This window comes from Lissotriton helveticus, chromosome 1_1 (assembly GCF_964261635.1).
Source record: "Lissotriton helveticus chromosome 1_1, aLisHel1.1, whole genome shotgun sequence".
NCBI classification, from domain to species: Eukaryota; Metazoa; Chordata; class Amphibia; order Caudata; family Salamandridae; genus Lissotriton; species Lissotriton helveticus.
This window is the reverse complement of record NC_136057.1, coordinates 1,368,978,911-1,368,998,280: the sequence shown is the minus strand read 5'-3', so window position 1 is coordinate 1,368,998,280 and position 19,370 is coordinate 1,368,978,911. Positions and strand designations below refer to the sequence as shown.

The window sequence follows — 19,370 nt, the reverse complement described above, 5'->3', positions numbered from 1 at the left end:
TCCTACGGACTTTCTGAGGCCCAGCAACACAGGTGGTGGTTCTCCAGCTTTCCAGAGGCCTGACCTGTCTTCCCTGCAATTTGGAGGATAGTATCCCTTGTCAGAGCCGCTCGGACCCAACCCCTGTGCACCGCGACGACTTTCTGTTGCCAAGGCTTGTTGGCTCTGAAATCCAGAGATTTTCGGCTGCAAGAGGCTCCAGCACCGTATCCCTCAAAGATCAACACCCTCACTGCATCCCTTGCACCTTGGGCCTCCATCTTGGTGAGCTGCCTGAGGTCCTCTTGCAACTCCTGTGCCTTCAGCCTGTGGGTCCTCGGAGGGTCTTCTCCTGCTTTGGTGGCCCCCCCTGCTTGCTCGGGGCCTGCTCTGACTCTCCTACACTTGGTGAGTCCCTTGCACCTTGCTGGTCCCAACGATTGCATCTTGTCATCTTCCATGTCAGTTGCGGCACCAAGGCTTGTTGGTGCTCCTGCCGGACACCGACCACCTAGACACAGACATCTTACGTAGGAAAGCTTGTGTACAGCTCACAGTCTTCCTCAGCATCACCTGGTCCCCAAAGCTGTAGCGACAAAGTCCTCATCAACTCTCCTGAGCTCCCTGCCAAGGGGATGGGTATCGTGCTTTTGTGTCTACTGGTCACCTCTGAGTGGCATAGACTCTGTTCCCTCTGCCTGCAGGTTCTCCTCTTCAAGAATCCAACCTTGGATTACACCGGACATTTTCAGAGACTTCTCCAGAGGCCTTTCTTCCCATGTCTTCCACGGTCGTCTACGTAAATTCACCCCTATGAACCCGACAAAGCTAACATGGCTCGCATAGGCGAAACCTATTGGCTCTGCCAATGCTTTTTTTCTTTAGCCACCTTGGGGAAGAGAAGAATGAGGCAAGCACTGATAACGATTTGGGTACTATTAGCTTGTAAGAAATCTTGTTTTCAACTCAATAGTGATCTACCTCTGGAAAGATCAAGGAGGATACTGGCCTTTTGGTGTGTTGCTATACCACATCTAACATACACAGGATCAATGTACTCATTTCTTACCCCGGAATGGAGACAAGGTAGATCTCTGGATGAAGAGATTTGGCATATAAGCTTGAGGAATTCAACTATGGCAGACTATGGCAGACACCTGAACTGCTTGACTATAGGAATGGGCTAAAAGAGATACTGTGTTTGGACACATCGAATACCAATCTATGGCTAAAACATGTTAGATTGTGGTTTACTAAAATAGGATTAATGAAATTCTGGGAAAACCCGGAAGGGTTACCGCCAAATTCAAAATTAATTGTGAAAAGGGCTTTTTGGGGTTTCATGTATAACCAAATAACTAACGGGAACAACGGGGGGACCTTAGTAAATACATTTTTAAATTTCAAGGAGGAGCCTCTTTTTGAGACCTTCCTTGACGAAATTGAGCCCCCACTTGCAAAAACCCTCTATATGAAACTAAGATACGGTAACCTTATGACCAAATCAACCATGGCACGCTGGGCAAGAAAAAGGGCTGATGGGGAAACAACGACAGATGGAATTTGCACTATGTGCGAGGGCAATTCCAAGGAGGATGATCTCCATGTCCTTTTTTTAGGTCTCGCTGCGATTGCAGGGGAGAAGCCCCTGGTCGCAAAGCGAGCCTATTGCGACCTTGTCAGCTTTCAAGGAGTAAAAGGACTTGGACAAGAGACTGGCACGCGCACGCAGCCTGCCGGAATCGGATCAGGTCGCGCGCGTGAACACGAGCTCCGATTCCGGCAGGCTGTTCACAACACATGCACACGCAGGCAGGCACACACAACACACACAGACAGACGCACACACACAACACACAGACAGACAGACAGACGCACGCACACACACACACACATCCCCCCCTCTCCCTCCACTCACCGGGCTCTTTCAGCGTGTTCCGTGTCTCCTTCGCAGCGCTGGTCTTCACCCGGGCCCCCTCCTGGGACCCGGGACTTCAGATGCCGCACTCCGCTTTGGCGCCGGGGCTCGGAGCGCGCATGCGCGGGCAGCCCACGCCCTCTCACTCAGCCCGGGCTGTTTTCGGTTTCGGTTCCGTGTTTCTGGTTTTACAAGCACCCCGTTCGGTGCTTTAACATAATGGCAGCAGCGCCACTGTCTATAGCGGCAGGTCGTCAAAGAAATGGGCGTGGACGTTATTTAAAATGAAAGGGCGAAATGAGGCGCTTGTACAGAAAAATAATGATATTTTTCACTCAGTCTGCAAATGCTGAATGAGCACGTTTCGGTGCCTTCCTCTCCCTGTGTTGCTCAGGAGCATTGCGACTCCCTTCCTAGTCTGACGCGCCTTCCAGTGCTGCCGCGGTAGAGTGCCCCTTGAGTTTCGAAGGGCTCAGGTCCATCTCTGCGGCCTGGAGAGAGAATTGAAGTGGCGCGAACATGGCTCCATTATCGGGAAAGAAGTAGACTCCCCCATATCGTTTACTATATTTAAAATTATTTATTTGGTTCTAGAAACGTAATTTTGTTGCCGCGTGCTTGCAGCCTGGGGAAAACGTTTGAAGTGCGTGCGCATTGAAAGGAGCACAATGCATTGCAATTTAAGCACAGCCGGGATGTTTGCAGTCTCAGATTACAAATTGGAGGCATGAATGAGGTGTGCAACATCGGCTGACTTTTACTGTAGTTATTCATAATGTCAAGAAAGCAGTCGAGAAGCAGGTATGTGGTCGATCCATTGACGTTTTTTTCCACGTCACATCTGCTGTGTGTGATCAATGTTGCTCTGCACATCTGTGCTAATCAGAGTGGGTACATGCTAAAGCAGACACTATATCGATGCCGTCTTTCGTCAATGATGCTCCACATAACTGTGTGAGGCCTGGTGTGAAGCATGCTGGAGTAGACCTGATTGCGGTTTTGAGAGTTACTGAGCATTACTGTGAAGGATCAGCAGTGAGTTATGTGGACGCATCTCTAATTCAGGGGTTCGTTTTCTTGCGTGATACACGTCAAAGTACATGCAACTTTCCTGTCATATGTGATTTGTTTTGCTCAGCATACCAGTCATGTAAGACTCACAGTTCTCATAAAAGGACACAATTTGCCAGTAAATGATTATTTACCAAATGCACAAAGGGTCATGTGCCAAACTTTGAACTGTAGCTACACAAAGTTGCTAGCAGTTAATATTCTTGTTTCTTTTACTCCAAGTACAGTGTTTCCGGAGTGGTGTTTTCAATCAAATCTACTTTCCTTGCCAATTGTTAAAAAATAAATCCATTAATTTTGCTATTTGCCCATGATTTCTGTTAATGTAGGTTGACCTTAAAACATGGAAATTTTACAAAACGGTGTTTCTGTTACAAGATCTTGCACAAGAGCATAGAAACTCTCCCATTGATGAATATCAGAGAGAATTCAATTGTAAAGATAGAATACAGCACTGTTATTTTGCATAATTGACACTCTTCACATTCATGTAAGACTCGCAGTTCCCAATAAAGGACACATTTTGCCACTAAATTAATGTATTTCCAAGCACGATAGGGCTCATGCCGTGTCCTGTGCTAGTTTCAAAAAGTAATACTTCCCTCCTGATAAACCATACCACGTCCTGCTGTTTTACCTCCCAATTTTAAGTGTGGCATGCGGTACTTAAGGGTGCGAGTTTCAAAATGTAATACTACCCTCCCGAAAAACCATACCACCTCCTGATGTTTTACCTCCCAATTTTATGTGTGGCATGCGATAATTAGGGGTGAGAGGTTTAAAAAGTAATACTTCCCTCCCGAAAAACATACCACCTCCTGCTGTTTTACCTCCCAATTTTGTGTGACATGCGGTAATTAGTAATAACATGAAGGAACTGTTTTAACACATTCCAAAACACCTTTTTATCACATTTTTGAAACTTTGACCTATTGGGTTTGTAAATAACAATGCCTTTTATAATTGCAGGTTTTTTAAAACATATAAATGAAAGGCATTGTCATTTACAATGCCAATAGCTCAAAATCTCGCAAATGAGAGACCTACCGCCTGATTCATCAAGCTAAATTGCACTCGCAAAGGGCAAGATTCTCAGAATCTTACCTTTTGCGAGTGCAATTTTTGCATTTGGGATTCATCATCCCAAATGCTAAAATCGCTATTTAAGAATTCGCACATTTGCGAAGAATTAAATTTAAGGAATCTCTATTTGAGAAAACACGCATGCAAGAAATGCATAACCGATTCTTGGACAGAGGATACCCTACACAAGTTCTATCTGAGGCACAAACTCGTGTGGCACAAATAACACGACAAGAGGCTCTCACTAAACAACCCATCAAAGAACAACAACGAATGGTTTTGGTATCAAAGTATTCAACAGCCAGTAACATCTACAAAAGAATCATTCTTAAACACTGGCCCATCCTTCAAGTTGAACCAGACTTTGGTGACATGTTTAAACCTTTACCCTTGTTTGCGCACACAAGAAGTAAAAACATTAAAGAAATATTATCTAAACCAACCTGCATAGTTCAAAACTACAAAGGTACCCAGCCTTGCCTCAACTGCAGCCACTGTAACTGTGTCATAAAAGGCAATATCATCCGCCACCCCATGAAAGGCAACGCCATCAAACTACAAGTCAATGGGACATGTGACTCTTGTAATCTAATATATGCCCTGAAATGTCCCTGCGGCAAATTGTATGTTGGTAAAACAGAAAGAAAAATCAAGACACGCTTGAATGAACATAAATCCAACATTCGACTCAAAAATGCAAAATCCAACATAGCCACACATTTTCTGGAAGCCCGCCATACCATCGCCCAATTGCAGTTCATCATTCTCGAAATCGTCAATAAAAAAGAAGGAACTGACAACAACAAACTCCTATTAAAAAGAGAACTCGAATGGATGTTCCGCCTACAGACCCAGAAGCCTTTTGGCCTTAATGACCGCTTTGAATATAGTTGTTACCTGTAATATGTCAGATTGCTTTACATTGTCTCTTTATTGCCTATGTTTCACTTAATCACTTAAATCCTACATCCTCTACCAAATCCTACATCCTCTACCAGATCCTATTTTCTTCACTCGTCTCCTTCACATTCTCCCCACTCTAAGATGGCGCCACGACCCATGACTCTAACCCTCTTTCCATCTTAGTCCGTCTTCCAGTCCGCTTTCTTTTTCACGTCTTCAGGTTAATTTTCTCACATCCGGATCACTCGCGTTTAGCGTTTTCACCCTTTTCAGAACCTGTCAGTAACGCTCCGCGTTACATCGAATCTCAAGTAAGTTATTTGCCATTCCTTCACGTTTTAAAGTCCTTCACGTTTTAATGCCCGTCACTCACGCCCTGATATCGCTAAGTTCACACTCCGTTTTTTACTCACTAGCTGGCACCACCTTTCACTCGCCCCCCCGTTTTTTAACAAAGCCCAAATGTCCCCACTCATTGATAGGCACCTTAAATCATTTAGTTAATTATCGCGTCCCTCACCCTCCAATTCTTACACATTTCTGTCTTCTTCCTAGTACTCCTTGAGAAAGGGCACCGCCCGAAATGCATCGGAGTTATGCACCTTGAATGTTCCTCATTTTGGAAATACTCAATAACATTGGATTGATATGAATGAAATATCGACCTTCTGATGAAAAAATATGTTGTTTCAATAAATTTCCACATTTTGAATGATCAACCATTGAAAGGCATCTTTTGTCCAACTGGTGTGCCATAAGTGGGGATGTATCTGCATATCTTTATGCATACACAACTTCGTCATTTTCTCTAGTGTTTCAGTAGGAGACACTACCCACCAGTGCACCCACTACATCGTTTAACTGAACTTTGAATTTATCTAACCATTGCTGTGCACCACCTACCACTTTTTCGATGTTCTGTTTTAATCACGCTTTTAATTGTATCGATTTTACCAGATTATAATAGTGTTAGTTGTTTTTATGAAATGATAATTGTGACTCGAATGTGTTTTTATATGTAATTGTTTTGTGATCCTTTTATGGCAATTTAAGCCGAAATAAAGATGAATGAAGTGAAGTAAATTCAACTAAAGTTTATCGACCTCAGAATGCATAAATCCCGAATGCCTGGTCTTGCAACAGAAGTGGCCCTCTGCAATACAGTGGGAGCTTTATCTAGAGTGAATGTCATTTAATACTTCAGGTTTCAAAAGTCAAGTCATGCAGCGAAGGTGGGGGGGGGGCTTGGGTCAGAAACCATCACACTCGCACCAATAGGCTTTGGAAACTAGAATTCCGCAGTTCGTAATAATTTGTTGTTACCTAGGTCTGCACCTTGTAACTGAGTTAAAGTTCAAGTTCACCACAGATCACTTTTTAAACTTAAAGTAAGGTCAGTTCCGCAGAGACCCTGGCCAATTCCAGCAGAGTATACACAGAAATTCACCCCATTGTAAATTCCCAGGCAATAAATGCGAGCTATATGCTGCTTAGCTTCTATGATCTGCACCTAGTGAATGGCTAGGTCTAAAACATCAGTTTGCTTGAAGCCCCTTGTATTTGGCACGTATTAGAGAGAGGCGCCTTATCAGACCTGGGAAGATAATTAGAGATCTCACTATTCAAGAAAGGGGTAGTATCATGAAGAAACATACCTTTGGGTCCTCCAAGATAAGAGGGAGCAGGAACTGGGTGGGCAACTGTAGAGATGCACCGGAGGGGGGAAAGGCAGGAGCATGTGAAGAAAAGGCCACACTGGGTTATTTATGAAACTTCTTAATGGTCAGAGCTCTTTTTTGGAAGCATTTTCAGAATCTGCCTGGAAGTGCAGGCGTTCCACACTAGTGAATGCAGGAGTAAAATCTGGGATGGGAAAACACTACCAAATGGTAACAGCAAGTAAAGACTGGAATGTTAAAGAAAATAAAGTGAAAAGGTGGCCTCTGGATAACTCTGGTCTTTCAAGATGGACTGCTATCTAAAGCAACACACAGCATGCTGGAAGTCTTGAGCCACAGTCTACATTATTCATTTTTTTAAATGGTGTTCCACCAAAAGCATGCAAAAAAACAATTGAGGTCAGAGAAGCTTGAGATAAAACATAAAATATACAGATACAGTTAGTATCAATATTCAGGCACTGGATCCTGTTGTATATCCTGCCCAGAGACGACACAGTTCCGAAGAAATAGCTGCGCAACGCTTTGCTCTTACTCACCGTTTGGTCTGGAGACTCCGGCGTGCTACGGTTCCGAAGTTGTGCCCCCCGACGGTACCTGGGCCTTCGTGGTGTTGAGACCGGGGCTTCGCCTATCGGATCCGGCTTGGCGTTGTGGTGGCCGTCGGCCCCGGCCGAGAGAATGCGCCACTGGTGAGAGCCGTTGTGAGAACATCCCGGTGACCCCGATCCGGGCCCGCCTTGACGGCCTGTGAGGCTGGTGCGGGGCGCGGTGCTCCATGGACTGATCGTGTGAGGGGGTCCCCCCGCCGCTGCTCCGTCCATTGACCCTGGACCCTCATCCTCGGACTCTGTTTGGGAGGAGCGCCAGCGATATTGCAGACGGCCCCCTCCGCCTTGGGCGAATCTCCTTTTTTCACCGAGGCTGCCATTGCTGGGACCCCCGGAAATCTGTAAAGGCCCGCATTTGTGAACTGTTCCGAGGGTCGCGGAGGGAGGTGCGGAGGCTGAATTCACAAAATGGCTACCGACGACCTGTGCTGTGGGTCTCCTCGTGATGACGGGCCTGGGTTGCTGGACTGCACGGGGGCCTGGACGTGTGTGCGTGAGCCTACGATTGGAGACGTTCTTGATGCCCTACGGTCCTTACGCGCGACCCTGGCTCCCGGTGCTCTGGGAGACTCGATTTGTTCCACCGCCATCTTGGATGAATGCTCCTTCATGGTCCCCTCTTGTCTCAGTGTAGCCGCCGCCTCGCCTCCCCCGGTCGCTACGAGGGTTACAGTCGCTATCCCTCGACGGGTTTGCTGGCCGGTGGATTTGGAAGCTCCTGCTCTTCGATGTTTGGAGTTTGGGGACCTGGATGTCGTGCGGGGATCCGATCCTCCCCGGGTGCCTGAGACCAATGGTGGACCGCTGCCTGTTTTTGCCTTGACGAGGTCGTGTTTCTATTTTGCAGGGAAACCCCCGCTTTCCCCAACGGCGAGACTGAACTCCTGTCTATTATTGCCCTTGTTGCTAATGCTGAGACATTTGAACTGCCTCTTTGGACTTTTGCCCACTTGCTTATTGCTTGCCCTCCCTGGCCTTTGTTTTGCTCGTATTCTCTTTAAATTGTATGCTTGTCCTGCATCGGGTGGTTCACCTCACATTGTCCTGTGGTGGGTGGTAACTGTGGTTAGGAAGGGACTGGGGTGAGATACACGGCTCCCGGTGGTTTCTTGATGTACAGCTCTGTGGCGCAGTTGCTCATAATTTTAGTGCTGTGGGAGACCCCCCTATCTTTTTTTTGGCGCTCGAGATTGTGTCGTTCTGGTCCGCATGCAATGCGATTGTATGGTTGGGTGGAGGGCTGTGGCCGACCGTATTTGTTTTTGTCCTTTTGCTCCTCCCTCCCGTTTCTTTCTTTTGTTTTCATTTCCTTTTTTGTCTCTATATTCTCTTTTCTCTTGTCTCTACTATATTTCGGGTTCTGGTTTAGGGCGACAGGCGCGCTGTTTGGAGGGTAGGCCGTAGCCTTCTGCAGGGGTGCTGGGTGGGATGGGTGGGTTGGGTCTTATTTGATGTTTTATTTTCCTTAGTTCAATGGCCCTTTTGTATCTCTTTATTGGAGTGCTGCGTCTGTCCTTGCCTTCCGTGGTATGATTGGGGTGGGGTCTGTAATGTCGCTGTTCTTCTTTTTGTAGTTCTGCTGCTTTCCATTGCGACTCCCATGCCCTCCTCGTTGTTGATATGATCGCTCTTTTATGTGTTCCTTGCTACGGGGCGCTTGTTTAGGCGCGGCATTCTTCTCTTTCAGTCTGTGTTTTCCTTTCCCTCTCTTCTTTCCTTTTTCCCCTCCCCCCCCCCTCCCCTTTTTCCTTCTCTCCCAAGGTTTGTATGACGGGTTAGTCTTGGTGTTGTCGCCATTCCGGCCCCTTTGTTCTGTTTCCGATGTGCTACTGGGTGGTGGGGATGCAATGTTGTTCTTAACTGTATACCGACTTGTGTTCACGGCCCTGTTTTTATAATGATATATACAGTGCTGACATTCCTGCATGACTGCCCCTTTAGCCTTTCTGTTACCGATGGTTTGATTTGGGAATCCGGATTCTTCTATATTGTCGCTGAGCCTGTCATACTCCTTATCGCCCTATTATAAAAAATAACCTTCTTTGCTCCTGTTTGATGGCCGTATGGATCCTTTCTCCTCCCCCCCCTTTTTGAGATTGTGTTGCTTATGTTTCTCTATGATTTATTTTGTAATTTCATTCTGGACTTCTTGATTGTTTTCACATATTATGGCCGGCCGGTTTGGTTGTAGGCCCAGATCTGTATATCCTGTCTATACCAATAAAGGTTTAAAAAAAAAAAAATAATATTCAGGCACTGATATCACTAGCCTCCAGCCCCTTATCCCACACCTTCAGATCATGAACAGATGTTCCCGCCTTACCAACAGGTGATGGGGATGGGTTTCCAAATGATGTGTCAATTTGCAGGGTGGGCCCTCTCTTTGGAGGGGCTTTCTTCTGTGTTCTCTGTCTTCCTCGTCCCTTGGTTTCACATTTGGTGGCTTCCTCTTTAGTCATTTTCCTCACCCTTATCTACCCTCCTGCAGAAAAAAAAATGACAATGCTTACTATCTCTAAATGGACCCATTTTATTAATAGAATATTGTAACCAGGAATACAAACTAACATACAGAGAGCTCTGCAGTTGGGATAATTGATACAGGAAAAGTAATGTAGGTGCTACTAGGAAGGAAGGGTCGGTTACCAATTCCACTCCAAATAGTCTCTTCAAAGAAGAGAACACAAACAGCAAAAAAGTCCCTTTCCGAGCACTCAAAGAGTAATAAAATATCACGTTTGTTCCAAAAAAGAGTTTCAGTCCACTGAACCTAAAACGTATCATTGGAATATGCCATTGCTAACGATATCCCCATGTAGCATCAGGATGGTGACAAGAAAGGGCATTTCATGTGAGGACAAAGCTGAGGGTACAACCAGGAGGCGAGCGAGGAAAGGCTGAGGAGAAACGTGGGAATGAAGGATATTTTAGAGATGAGACAGGACTGCAGGCTGTACTAATACGACGAGACTGACCCCATCCCAACTCCAGAAACCCATTACTTTTGACTATACTATGTGCCGGGAGCATTGATTGAACAAAGCCTTGAGAAAGCCTGAGGCCAACTCACTAGCAAGGAATGAAACATGCTGATATTCAGCCAGAATAATTAGTCATTCACCTATATATTCAAACCTGAATTACATGGAAAGATGTGGCTTCAGAAAATTAAAAACTTCTAGACTACTTCAAGTAAAAATGTAGTTTATTTGTAAATCTCATTCAAGAACACTACATTTTCATGACAGTTATTACAACTGTAAACACTATCACTTAATACATCTGTAAAACATGTGCTCCTGTATGCCACAGCTTTTTAAAAAATGCTTTAGGTGATTATGTTCCCCTACAATTCAATATTTTTCTAAACGTCACATTCTACACCAATTTTGTCCACCGTGTCCTTTCAAGTTGACTGTTTTACTTTATACAAAGTTATCTGGAGGCTCCCTTATATCTAAGATGCATGTTAAAAAATGGCAGAAAATAATTATTGTTTTTGAACACAAACTCACTGTTAGACATTAACGATGCTTTATTTAAGCAAAGTCACAATCTAAACATCTTCATTGTAACTACGTTTCCCATGAGCACTAGGCATTCTTCATGAGGCTGACACCAAGTAGAAAACACAACAAGATGATGGACGGCGTGCTGAAACCTTTCAATCACTCACCCCCAGTCCAGAGATCTGGGTTTAATCCATTGTTCTTTTGCTCACTATGCCACCCCAGTTTGGACCCCTTCAAATGCAACACCAAGTAGATAGGGCACGTGATGATGTTACAACAGCAAATCATGGCATATTACGCGACATCCCTTGTTACTGCTCACCCTGTCTCTCAGCCAACATCTCCTTCGTGGTTATAGAAAGCCTTCAAACTATCACATTAAAAAGCGTTTCCATGGCCACTTTAAACCCATTCTAAGTGGCATGCACCTGGAACGGCATTGCCTTAGGAGGTGGCAAGTCCATTGGAAGGCATCCTGGGTTCTAAGCCCACATCCAGAAAACCATGAAGCTCTGAAATGACTTTTGGCAGTGGGCACGGTGGGCCCTTAGCCCCAGCAAGAGAACCAGGCAGCTCTCAGCTGGCTTTTGGTAGTGGATATGGCAACCACCTGGCAATATGCGTTTTCTTCTGATAGGCTGGCCAAATTTCTTATTAGTGGGAAAAAACTCTTGAAGACGCTTGAAAGACCTGCCAAAATCAATTGCAAATAAGCCAGAATTGTAGGGATGCCGTGTCCTTATGTGATAAGAGGATACATGGTAGTAGAGGACTGTTTCATGCATATTACATATTCCTTCTCAATTTCGCCTCCAAATTAAACAATTATTGTTCATCCTGCTGCTCTGCATAGGAGTTGTTGTTCTGACTTGAGGAGTAATGGTATGCGTTGTAACAACGCGGTTGTTGTAACGACCACGTTGTAATGGTGTGCGGCGTTCCTGTTTCGTGGTAAACAATGTTTACCGTGGATGAAAGACCAAGTGAGAAGCCCAGTGGAAGAGAGAGAGCTACAGAAAGTCAGAAAGAAACACGAAAAGAGAGCTCCAGCGAAAAAGACATGCAGAGAGGCATTCGAAGACCCAACCTGAGAGACCAAGAGAAGTGGCAAGTGAGAAAAAATCAGTAATGCTTTAAAGTAAAGAAATAATCTTGAAATGTCAGTTCAAAGCCGACTTGAGCTATTTTTCAGTTATGGTATGTTGATTATTTGTATAGGTCTTTGGTGAGTAGGCTTGCATACATGAAGTTTAGGGGGGGTCTGGAGATTCATCAAACAACTTTGTTCATTCTACCACCAAAGCCCAAGTCTACTGAGAAGGATCTACAAGTAGACATGATCGCATGCTAATGAATAGTGACGGAGCTCATGCCAGAGTCAAACTTACTGAGCAGCCAGCAGAAGCAAAAAAAATGGAGCTGGGTGACTGCTGCACTTTCCGATTCTGAAAGGAACAGACTGAAGAACTCCTAGTGCAGTAATGCCCCTGGCAATGTGGAATGTGACAAGGTAGGGAGGAATGGAAAAGGGGCAATAATGGGGGAAAGGGAGATAGGACAAGGAAACACACTGAAAGGAATATGTATGTCGGAGAGTTAGAATTTGGTGCACTGTTCAAAAGGTACTAGCTAGACAGAATGGAGCCCCACAAATGGAGTAAACTGTCCACTGATTCCACAGTGTCAACAATGAGAGAGCAAATGATCCTCTCCCTACGACTTTAATTTTCCCCAGCAGAAGTAGAAATATAGGGAAAGAGTGAGGCTGCGATGGTGGAAGAACAGAAACTATTGGGGTTAGAGAAATTGAGTATTTAACAATGTTTATAAAAGGTTAGAAACAGAAAGTAATAGCTGGATTGTAGAACTTGAAACAGAAAACACGAAGTTAATGTATTTACTGACGTGGAGTACCAGCTTCACCTAAAGAAGAGACCGTGTTGTAACCCTAAGCAGAAAATGAGGTTGGTATAACAACTGCTGCACCTTTTAACCGCATCCATTTCAGAAATCTCTGTAATGTTTTTCTATTATTTTTCTTATTTCGACCCATGGCTTCTGTTAGAAGCCTGGTATATGTATTTTCCGTTCATTTTGCAAGAACTTTGTTATCCACTACAGAGAATTGCCACACCCCCAGGAGTCTTATTACACGGTCCCTTCGACTTACAGAAGAATCATTCGGAAACACAATCACCAACCAAGTAATTGGTCAATCACATGTAAACATTTCACAGGTTTAAATTGTAAAGGAACTATTCTTAATGAGCTACTGGCAGATACATTCACAAAGTGCTACTATTTATATTTGCGATTACCGGTGCACACAGTTATTTTGCAAATCTGGGTATGGAGAGATTGTAGATACATGATTTTGGTTCTACGTATTCTTTTGCAGGCATCATCTTCAAAGCTATAGTTTATTATTCAGGTATTTGGATTGCCAAGCATGTAGAAATATATATACTTTGAAGAATGCTGGGTCTTAGATTCACCAGCTAATGCAAGGGCGGACAGATGAGATTCATCAGATTCATAATTCTAAGTGTTATAGTGCCTGGGCTATAAACCTTTTACCCAGGACAGCAAGAGTAAACATTAACTCATGTAATGTAAAGTTACGGTATACTGGTAAACAGAGCCTGAACAGAAAATACATGAAATGCACATAAAAATCACAACTAACTACCAATTTTCTAAAACGTCTGGCGGGACAAGTCATGACAAATATCTAGTATAAAATGTTTTAATCTCTATTCAACACGCAAACGTTGACAGGAGGAATGCATGCAATTTGTCTAACCACTAGCAACTTGCTTGAGGCAGCATTCCAACCCATCGATCTGTTGCCCACAATGTCACCTTAGTTTGGGCCCAAATATAAAAGTAGTTTATATTAGGGTGTTTTTCTCACAAAATCTCCTGCCATGTTTTGCTATTTCGCTATTATAACAGAGATGTCTACAATTAAACTACGTGCATTATAAAGGCGGTAGATCCAGAGGCATGACGCACACAACTGGGAGGATAAGAGATGCAACATTATTTGAATCCACTAGGTCACATGAATGGTGACACCAAGCCTGCTGCAATAGTCCCATCAGGTCAACAGCACCCCCCGCCCCGGAACATACCCAAACATCCCGCAAATAACACACAAGACACCAGTGTTAGATTGGGAAAAGTTGCTGCAGGTTTATTACATACAACGTTATGTAATCACGGTGGGTTATCTTACGGGCGATCCAAGGGCAGGCCGCATTCTCGCCACCTGCCCGCCTGATGAGCCAAGCAGCACCATGGCGAACCACCCATCTGCTGCGCCATTATGGTAATCACTCTACTCACGCCCCTCGCGGGGCGTATCTAGGCAAACCCCCGGTTGCACAGACACACAACCGCCCGAAGGACTACTGGGGCACCAACAAGGGTTCCCGGACCTCCCATGAGGTTCCAGGTTTAGGCTCTGGCACCCCTATGTGCCCGCTGAAGTACAGTGCTGCACCTCTCTGCTTCCGGATCGCCCTGTAACTCCGCCTGCAACGAAAAAGAACACATTAAAAGCTCCCACAGCCCCCCCCCCCCCGGCTGACACTCAGGGTAAGAGGTAGGGAGGTAAAAGAGTGTTCCTGAAGCCCTACGCGCGACGTCCGGAGCGGCACAGAGGCTTCTAAAATGGTGAGGGGAGGTTATATACCCCTCGCCCTGCCTACCACCCCGGACGTGCGTCACTGGCCCGCCCACCCTCCTACCGGGACTCCCCTACCCGGGGAGGAGTGGATGACCAAAGGTGAGGGGGGGCGGGGGAGGCCCTCTGAGACTACGGGCCCGCCATCCTGATGGCTACCGGGTGGCCTCGGGCAGCCGCAAACACGAGGAAGGCGGAATTTAAGGCCTCATTTAGATCTCGGCGGGTGGAATACTCAGTCACAAACGTGACGGATTTACGCCGTATTACGATCTACATAGGATATATGGGATCGTCATGACAGGATCTCCGTCACGTTTGTGACGCAGTATTCCCCTCCGCCAAGATCTAAATCAGGCCCTAGGTCTCTTCCTGGCGTCTCAGTGGGTGGTGCAGTTCTGGCTGGTGCAGGTTGCTGTCAGGCATATCTGGGGGTAGGCTTAGCAGGGCGGTTTGGGTGATATGCTGGATTTTGGTGACCTCTTTTTTTTTAGGGTAAGTGTCATGTTTTAGGGTACGTGCCATGTTAGGGGCAGGGCAGTTTTGGTTTTTAGCATGACTCTTGGTTGTAGTTTCAGAGGCCAGAGGAGCAGAGTAGTGAAGGTTATAGCAGATGAAGGGAGGGATGTTGGTGGCAGAGAGGTTGGTTTCCCCTAGAGACGCGCAAGAGCGGAGTTGGTAATCCTGTGGATGTTTGGGGTAAGCTTGATTTCCAGATGAGAAGGGCAACTTAGGAGATCGTTAGGTGGGGTGGCTGATGCAGTCCTGCCTTCTTCGCTCCCTCACCATACGTCTCGTTCTTCTGATGTATTGGCTTTGCCAATGGGTTTTAGCCATGTTGCACAGCATCCCGGATGCAGTGGAGCGTGGCTGCAGTTAAAAAAAAAAGAATAATCCTATAATGCAGTAACTAGTATCATTTGGTAAGCATGCACACTACTCATGCAACATAGGGGCTGGAAATGACAGGAGAAGATGGGGTAATGCGGGGGAAGATGGGGTAATGCAGAAGAAACACCGGGGAGTATGGGGGGACGAACTCAGAGCAACACAGGGAAGGGTGTGCGTACTAGACCCGATAGCAACAAGGAGAGGGCAGGAGGGATGGGTAACCAACACTGGGGCGGGTAGGAGGGATGCATAAGCAACATGGAGTGGGTAGGAATGGGAGGCAATGGGTGGAAGCCCACAAGCGAGTGCAAAAGAGACAGAGCAGGTGACAGACACCAAAGCAAGGGAAGAGAAGTACACAAGAGCAGCTGCGGCCTGTCCGTACAGGTAGTGAGGCTAAGACCCAAACTATTTCCCTCCTGACAAGAGCAGTGTCTGTCAGGCTGAACAAAGAATAGCCCGAGAGACACTCTTCTTGTTCATATCAGGCAGCCTGGAGCTTGACATGCGCTAAATGAGCAGGCGCCTGGGTGCCTGAACTGCACTTGGGCAGGCTGAGAATTTCACTGCCCTGATGGCGTCACCTTCTCAACATTGCAAAAGTGCCTTGAGGCCTTGCCCCTTGTGACAAGGGAAAGTGTCACCGATAGCCTTGGACCTGGGCGCTTCAGTTTGAAGCCCTTGAGGTGCCCAGGGCCGCGTGTTAATCAATGACTCTCGTCACAGAGTAGGGTGAGGTCAGCAGTTTCACTGCCCCCTTTGTGATGAGTGAGGGACTGCTCTCTTCCCTCATTGGCTGAGGGAGAGCAGCAGTCCCAACCATCCTCGAACCTCCAACACTTCCCTCCTAGAGAGCTATAGTGAAGGAAAGTTTTATGATTTTTTATGTTTGGTGCGTGCGTGTATTTATTAATTAATTAATGTATCTATGTGTATTTCTGAGTGAGTGTTGTGAATGGAGGCGGGGGTGTGCGCACATGTGAAAACCTGGGTGTGAGTGTGTATGTGTGCATTTGTGGCCCCCCTTCTAGCTAAAATTACTGTCCACTACTGCATGAGAGAGACAGCTTGAAAATACATGCACTTTCATGGAGTGCTCAACAATGAAAAAACTAGCATTGGCAAAGCCAAAGGTTCTCGCCCTTGTAGGAGCAACAGCTTTGTAGAACAAGTTACTTACCTTTGCTAATGCCTTATCTGGTAGAGCCTATATCTAGCTGCAGATTCCTTACATTTTAAATTTCCCCATGCATCAGACTGGATCTGGAAGATTTTTCGTGAGCAGTATCCCCTGCATGGAGGTAAGTGGCATTGATCGGCTCTGTGTCCGTGCCGGACGTTGAGGTAGCTATATAGGCCGGTGCGGGGGAATGTTGAGCTAGCACGACCGGTATCGGTCCGGATCGAGGAATAGATCCCAGGGGCCAGGGCCAGAGCTGCCTGCGTGGAACCAGATGGGGCCCCTTCTGAACTCCGCGGCCCTGAAGGCATGTCAACAGGGTTGGGATGCCCAAATATGAGGAGCCTGGCCTCATAGAACTCAATCAGTTGAGCGGGGGTGGGTCCAGCCTTCAGAAATTCGGGGAGGTGCAGAGTCGGCGCAGGTTCCAGGGAAAGAGGCCAAGAATGTCGAGACTCAGGGGCGTGGCCAAGCTGCTGAGCGCAATGGCCGCCAAAGTTTGCAGCTCCACCGACCCTTTCCCCTAATTCGTTTATCCGTCACATTGATCCGACCCCTAGGGAAGGGTAACGCTCGAGAAGTCAAGCGGTTCTGTTTCCTGTGACCCCCGGAGCTCCAGACTGCGCGAAACGAGATTTGCGGGCTCTGTTTGCTTGCGGCCTGCAGGGGCGATGAAGCCGTGGACTGGAGTGGCGGCCTGTTCTGCTGAGGTGCTTGGAGAGTGCGTCCGCGACCGGCCTGAATCCTGGCCTCGCACGGAGAGAACACGGCAAGCAGTGCTTAAGCCAGAGCGGGCCCGCTTCCGCCGCCGAGTGACAGCGGACGGCGGGGGGAGCATTAGCAGCACTGAACTCAACATCGGCATGGGACAGAGGGAGAGACTGCCACGGTGATTTGGACGCCCAGAGGTGGTGTACTTTGGGGGGCAGGGATAGAAGCGGCTGTTTTATCACTACATTTGCTCATACTGAAGACTCCACGGCTGCTACTCTCCAAGACCACGGCTGATCCTGATGAAGAGAGCCCTGAACTGACCTTAAAAGATGTCATGGACGCCATATCTGGTATCAAAACGACAATGGAACACAAAAAGGACTGTCTCTCAATCTATATAAATCTCATTCGCGCATATCTTTCCAAGATTAACGAGAAGGTCAAACAAGTGGAAATCATGACCTCGAGCCTCCTGGGAGATGTCACTCAACTGCAACGTGATGTGGGTGAACTACAATCCTCCCGCAAGTCTATGGAACTAAAGCTGGACGATTATGAAGGATGTCTTTGACGCAATAACGTGCGAATCCTAGGTGTGCAGAGAAAGCGGAAGGACTTACCCCAGATCTTTTCGCGGAAGACCTTATCCTGAAACACTTGCGCCTCAAGGTATTAGTAAATTCTTTGTAGTAGAACAGGCGCATCGAGTACTGGGTGGTCGCCCGAAGCCTGGGGCCCCCTGCGAACGATGTTGGCGAGAGTCCTCAACTTCCGAGATAGGGACGTGATCCTTCAAAATGTGCGACGAGGCCCTCCACTTTACTATGACAACGCTGAAATAATCTTCTTCCTGGATTTCACGCAAGGAGTGGAGAAGAGGAGACGGACGTTCCTAGAGGTCAAGAAGAAACTGCGAGAAGGTGGATATAGATACGCAATGCTGTTCCTGGTGAAACTTTGTGTGGAGGCTGATGGAAGAGCCTGGTTTTTCGAGTAATCAGAGTTGGTATCGGACTGGCTGGAGAACCGGTTAGGTCAACATGTTTGGGACCGGGATGGTGGCAGGGATTCCTCCCCTCGGAACAGACAGTAACTATTCTAGCAGTGTGAAGTCACCCCGCCGGGCTTGGATGGCCCTTTGGTAAAATTGAGACTAAGATTTTGGACATTCCTGCTGGGACTGGTGGGGATAGGTACACTCTTGTTACTGTTGTAGTCACAATAGTTCAGGTTGCTCTCTGTGGGACCATATTGCTGCTACTGATGGGGCTGGGGAGGTGGGGCATGCTACCCCCTCATGGTTCTTCTTTTAGTAACAGTTAGGGCGACAGGCACTCTGCTAGTTATTCATGGGCAGTTTAAGACCCGGAGTGCAGGGAAGCAGGGAGGGGGTTGTTGGATCAGGCATTTGATTTTGTTGTTTTTCATTATAGTGTTTTCATCGACAACCACTGAAGGTGACACAACTAAGACCATGGAGCTTTTACTTCGTTTTAATGCATATAAAGTGGGATAAGAGTGCCCGAATTCCGAGTTGGAATGTCAATAGGCTTGGCGATACAGTCAAACGTAGTATAGTACTCCAATATATATTAGGAAACAGGCCCCTGACATTGTCCTTCTCCAGGAGACGCACCTAATGGGGCACTCATGCAAAGCTATGTGGATATAATGTGTTTCCTATTAGTGTGAGTTCTACCTGGACTGATGATAAGGGCCGCTATGTTGGTGTCACTGGACGTGGGAGGGGCATATTGTAACATTGTTTTCGATCTATGTACCCCCTGGCCTCCAGTCCACTACATTCCAAGACTTATTCACAGTTCTATTGTCAGCGCCGGATGGATTGTTGCTACTGGAGGAGAAGGGGGGGGGATTTAAATTCGGTGGTGTCAGGTACACTTGACCGCCATCCCCCGCGACATATGGGGCCCTCCACAAGACAGTTGCCAGGCTTCCCTGAGGCCCTGGGTTTGGTGGATACCTGGCGTACATATCTCCCTGAGAAAATAAAACACACCTTTTATTCTGGGGCCCATCACAGCTTGTCCAGGTTGGATTATATTTTAGTACCCTGCGCGCAAATCACACAGATCCACAAAGTCAAACATTTAGCTAGCGGCATTTCTGATCATTCACCG

The 19,370-nt window shown here is 46.7% G+C and overlaps 1 protein-coding gene across 4 annotated transcripts in view; it reads right to left on the bottom strand.

The window, feature by feature from the left end:
* The window catches only part of LOC144824723 (putative endonuclease 4), a 477,583-nt gene that overhangs the window by 391,438 nt on the left and 66,775 nt on the right, over positions 1-19,370 (bottom strand). For all 4 annotated transcript variants that reach the window (XM_078683747.1, XM_078683743.1, XM_078683751.1 and 1 more), the window contains exon 2: positions 9,568-9,726. In XM_078683747.1, the coding sequence (XP_078539873.1) occupies positions 9,568-9,703 (136 nt within the window). In that variant the 5' untranslated portion in view covers positions 9,704-9,726. The remainder of the gene's footprint in view (positions 1-9,567; positions 9,727-19,370) is intronic.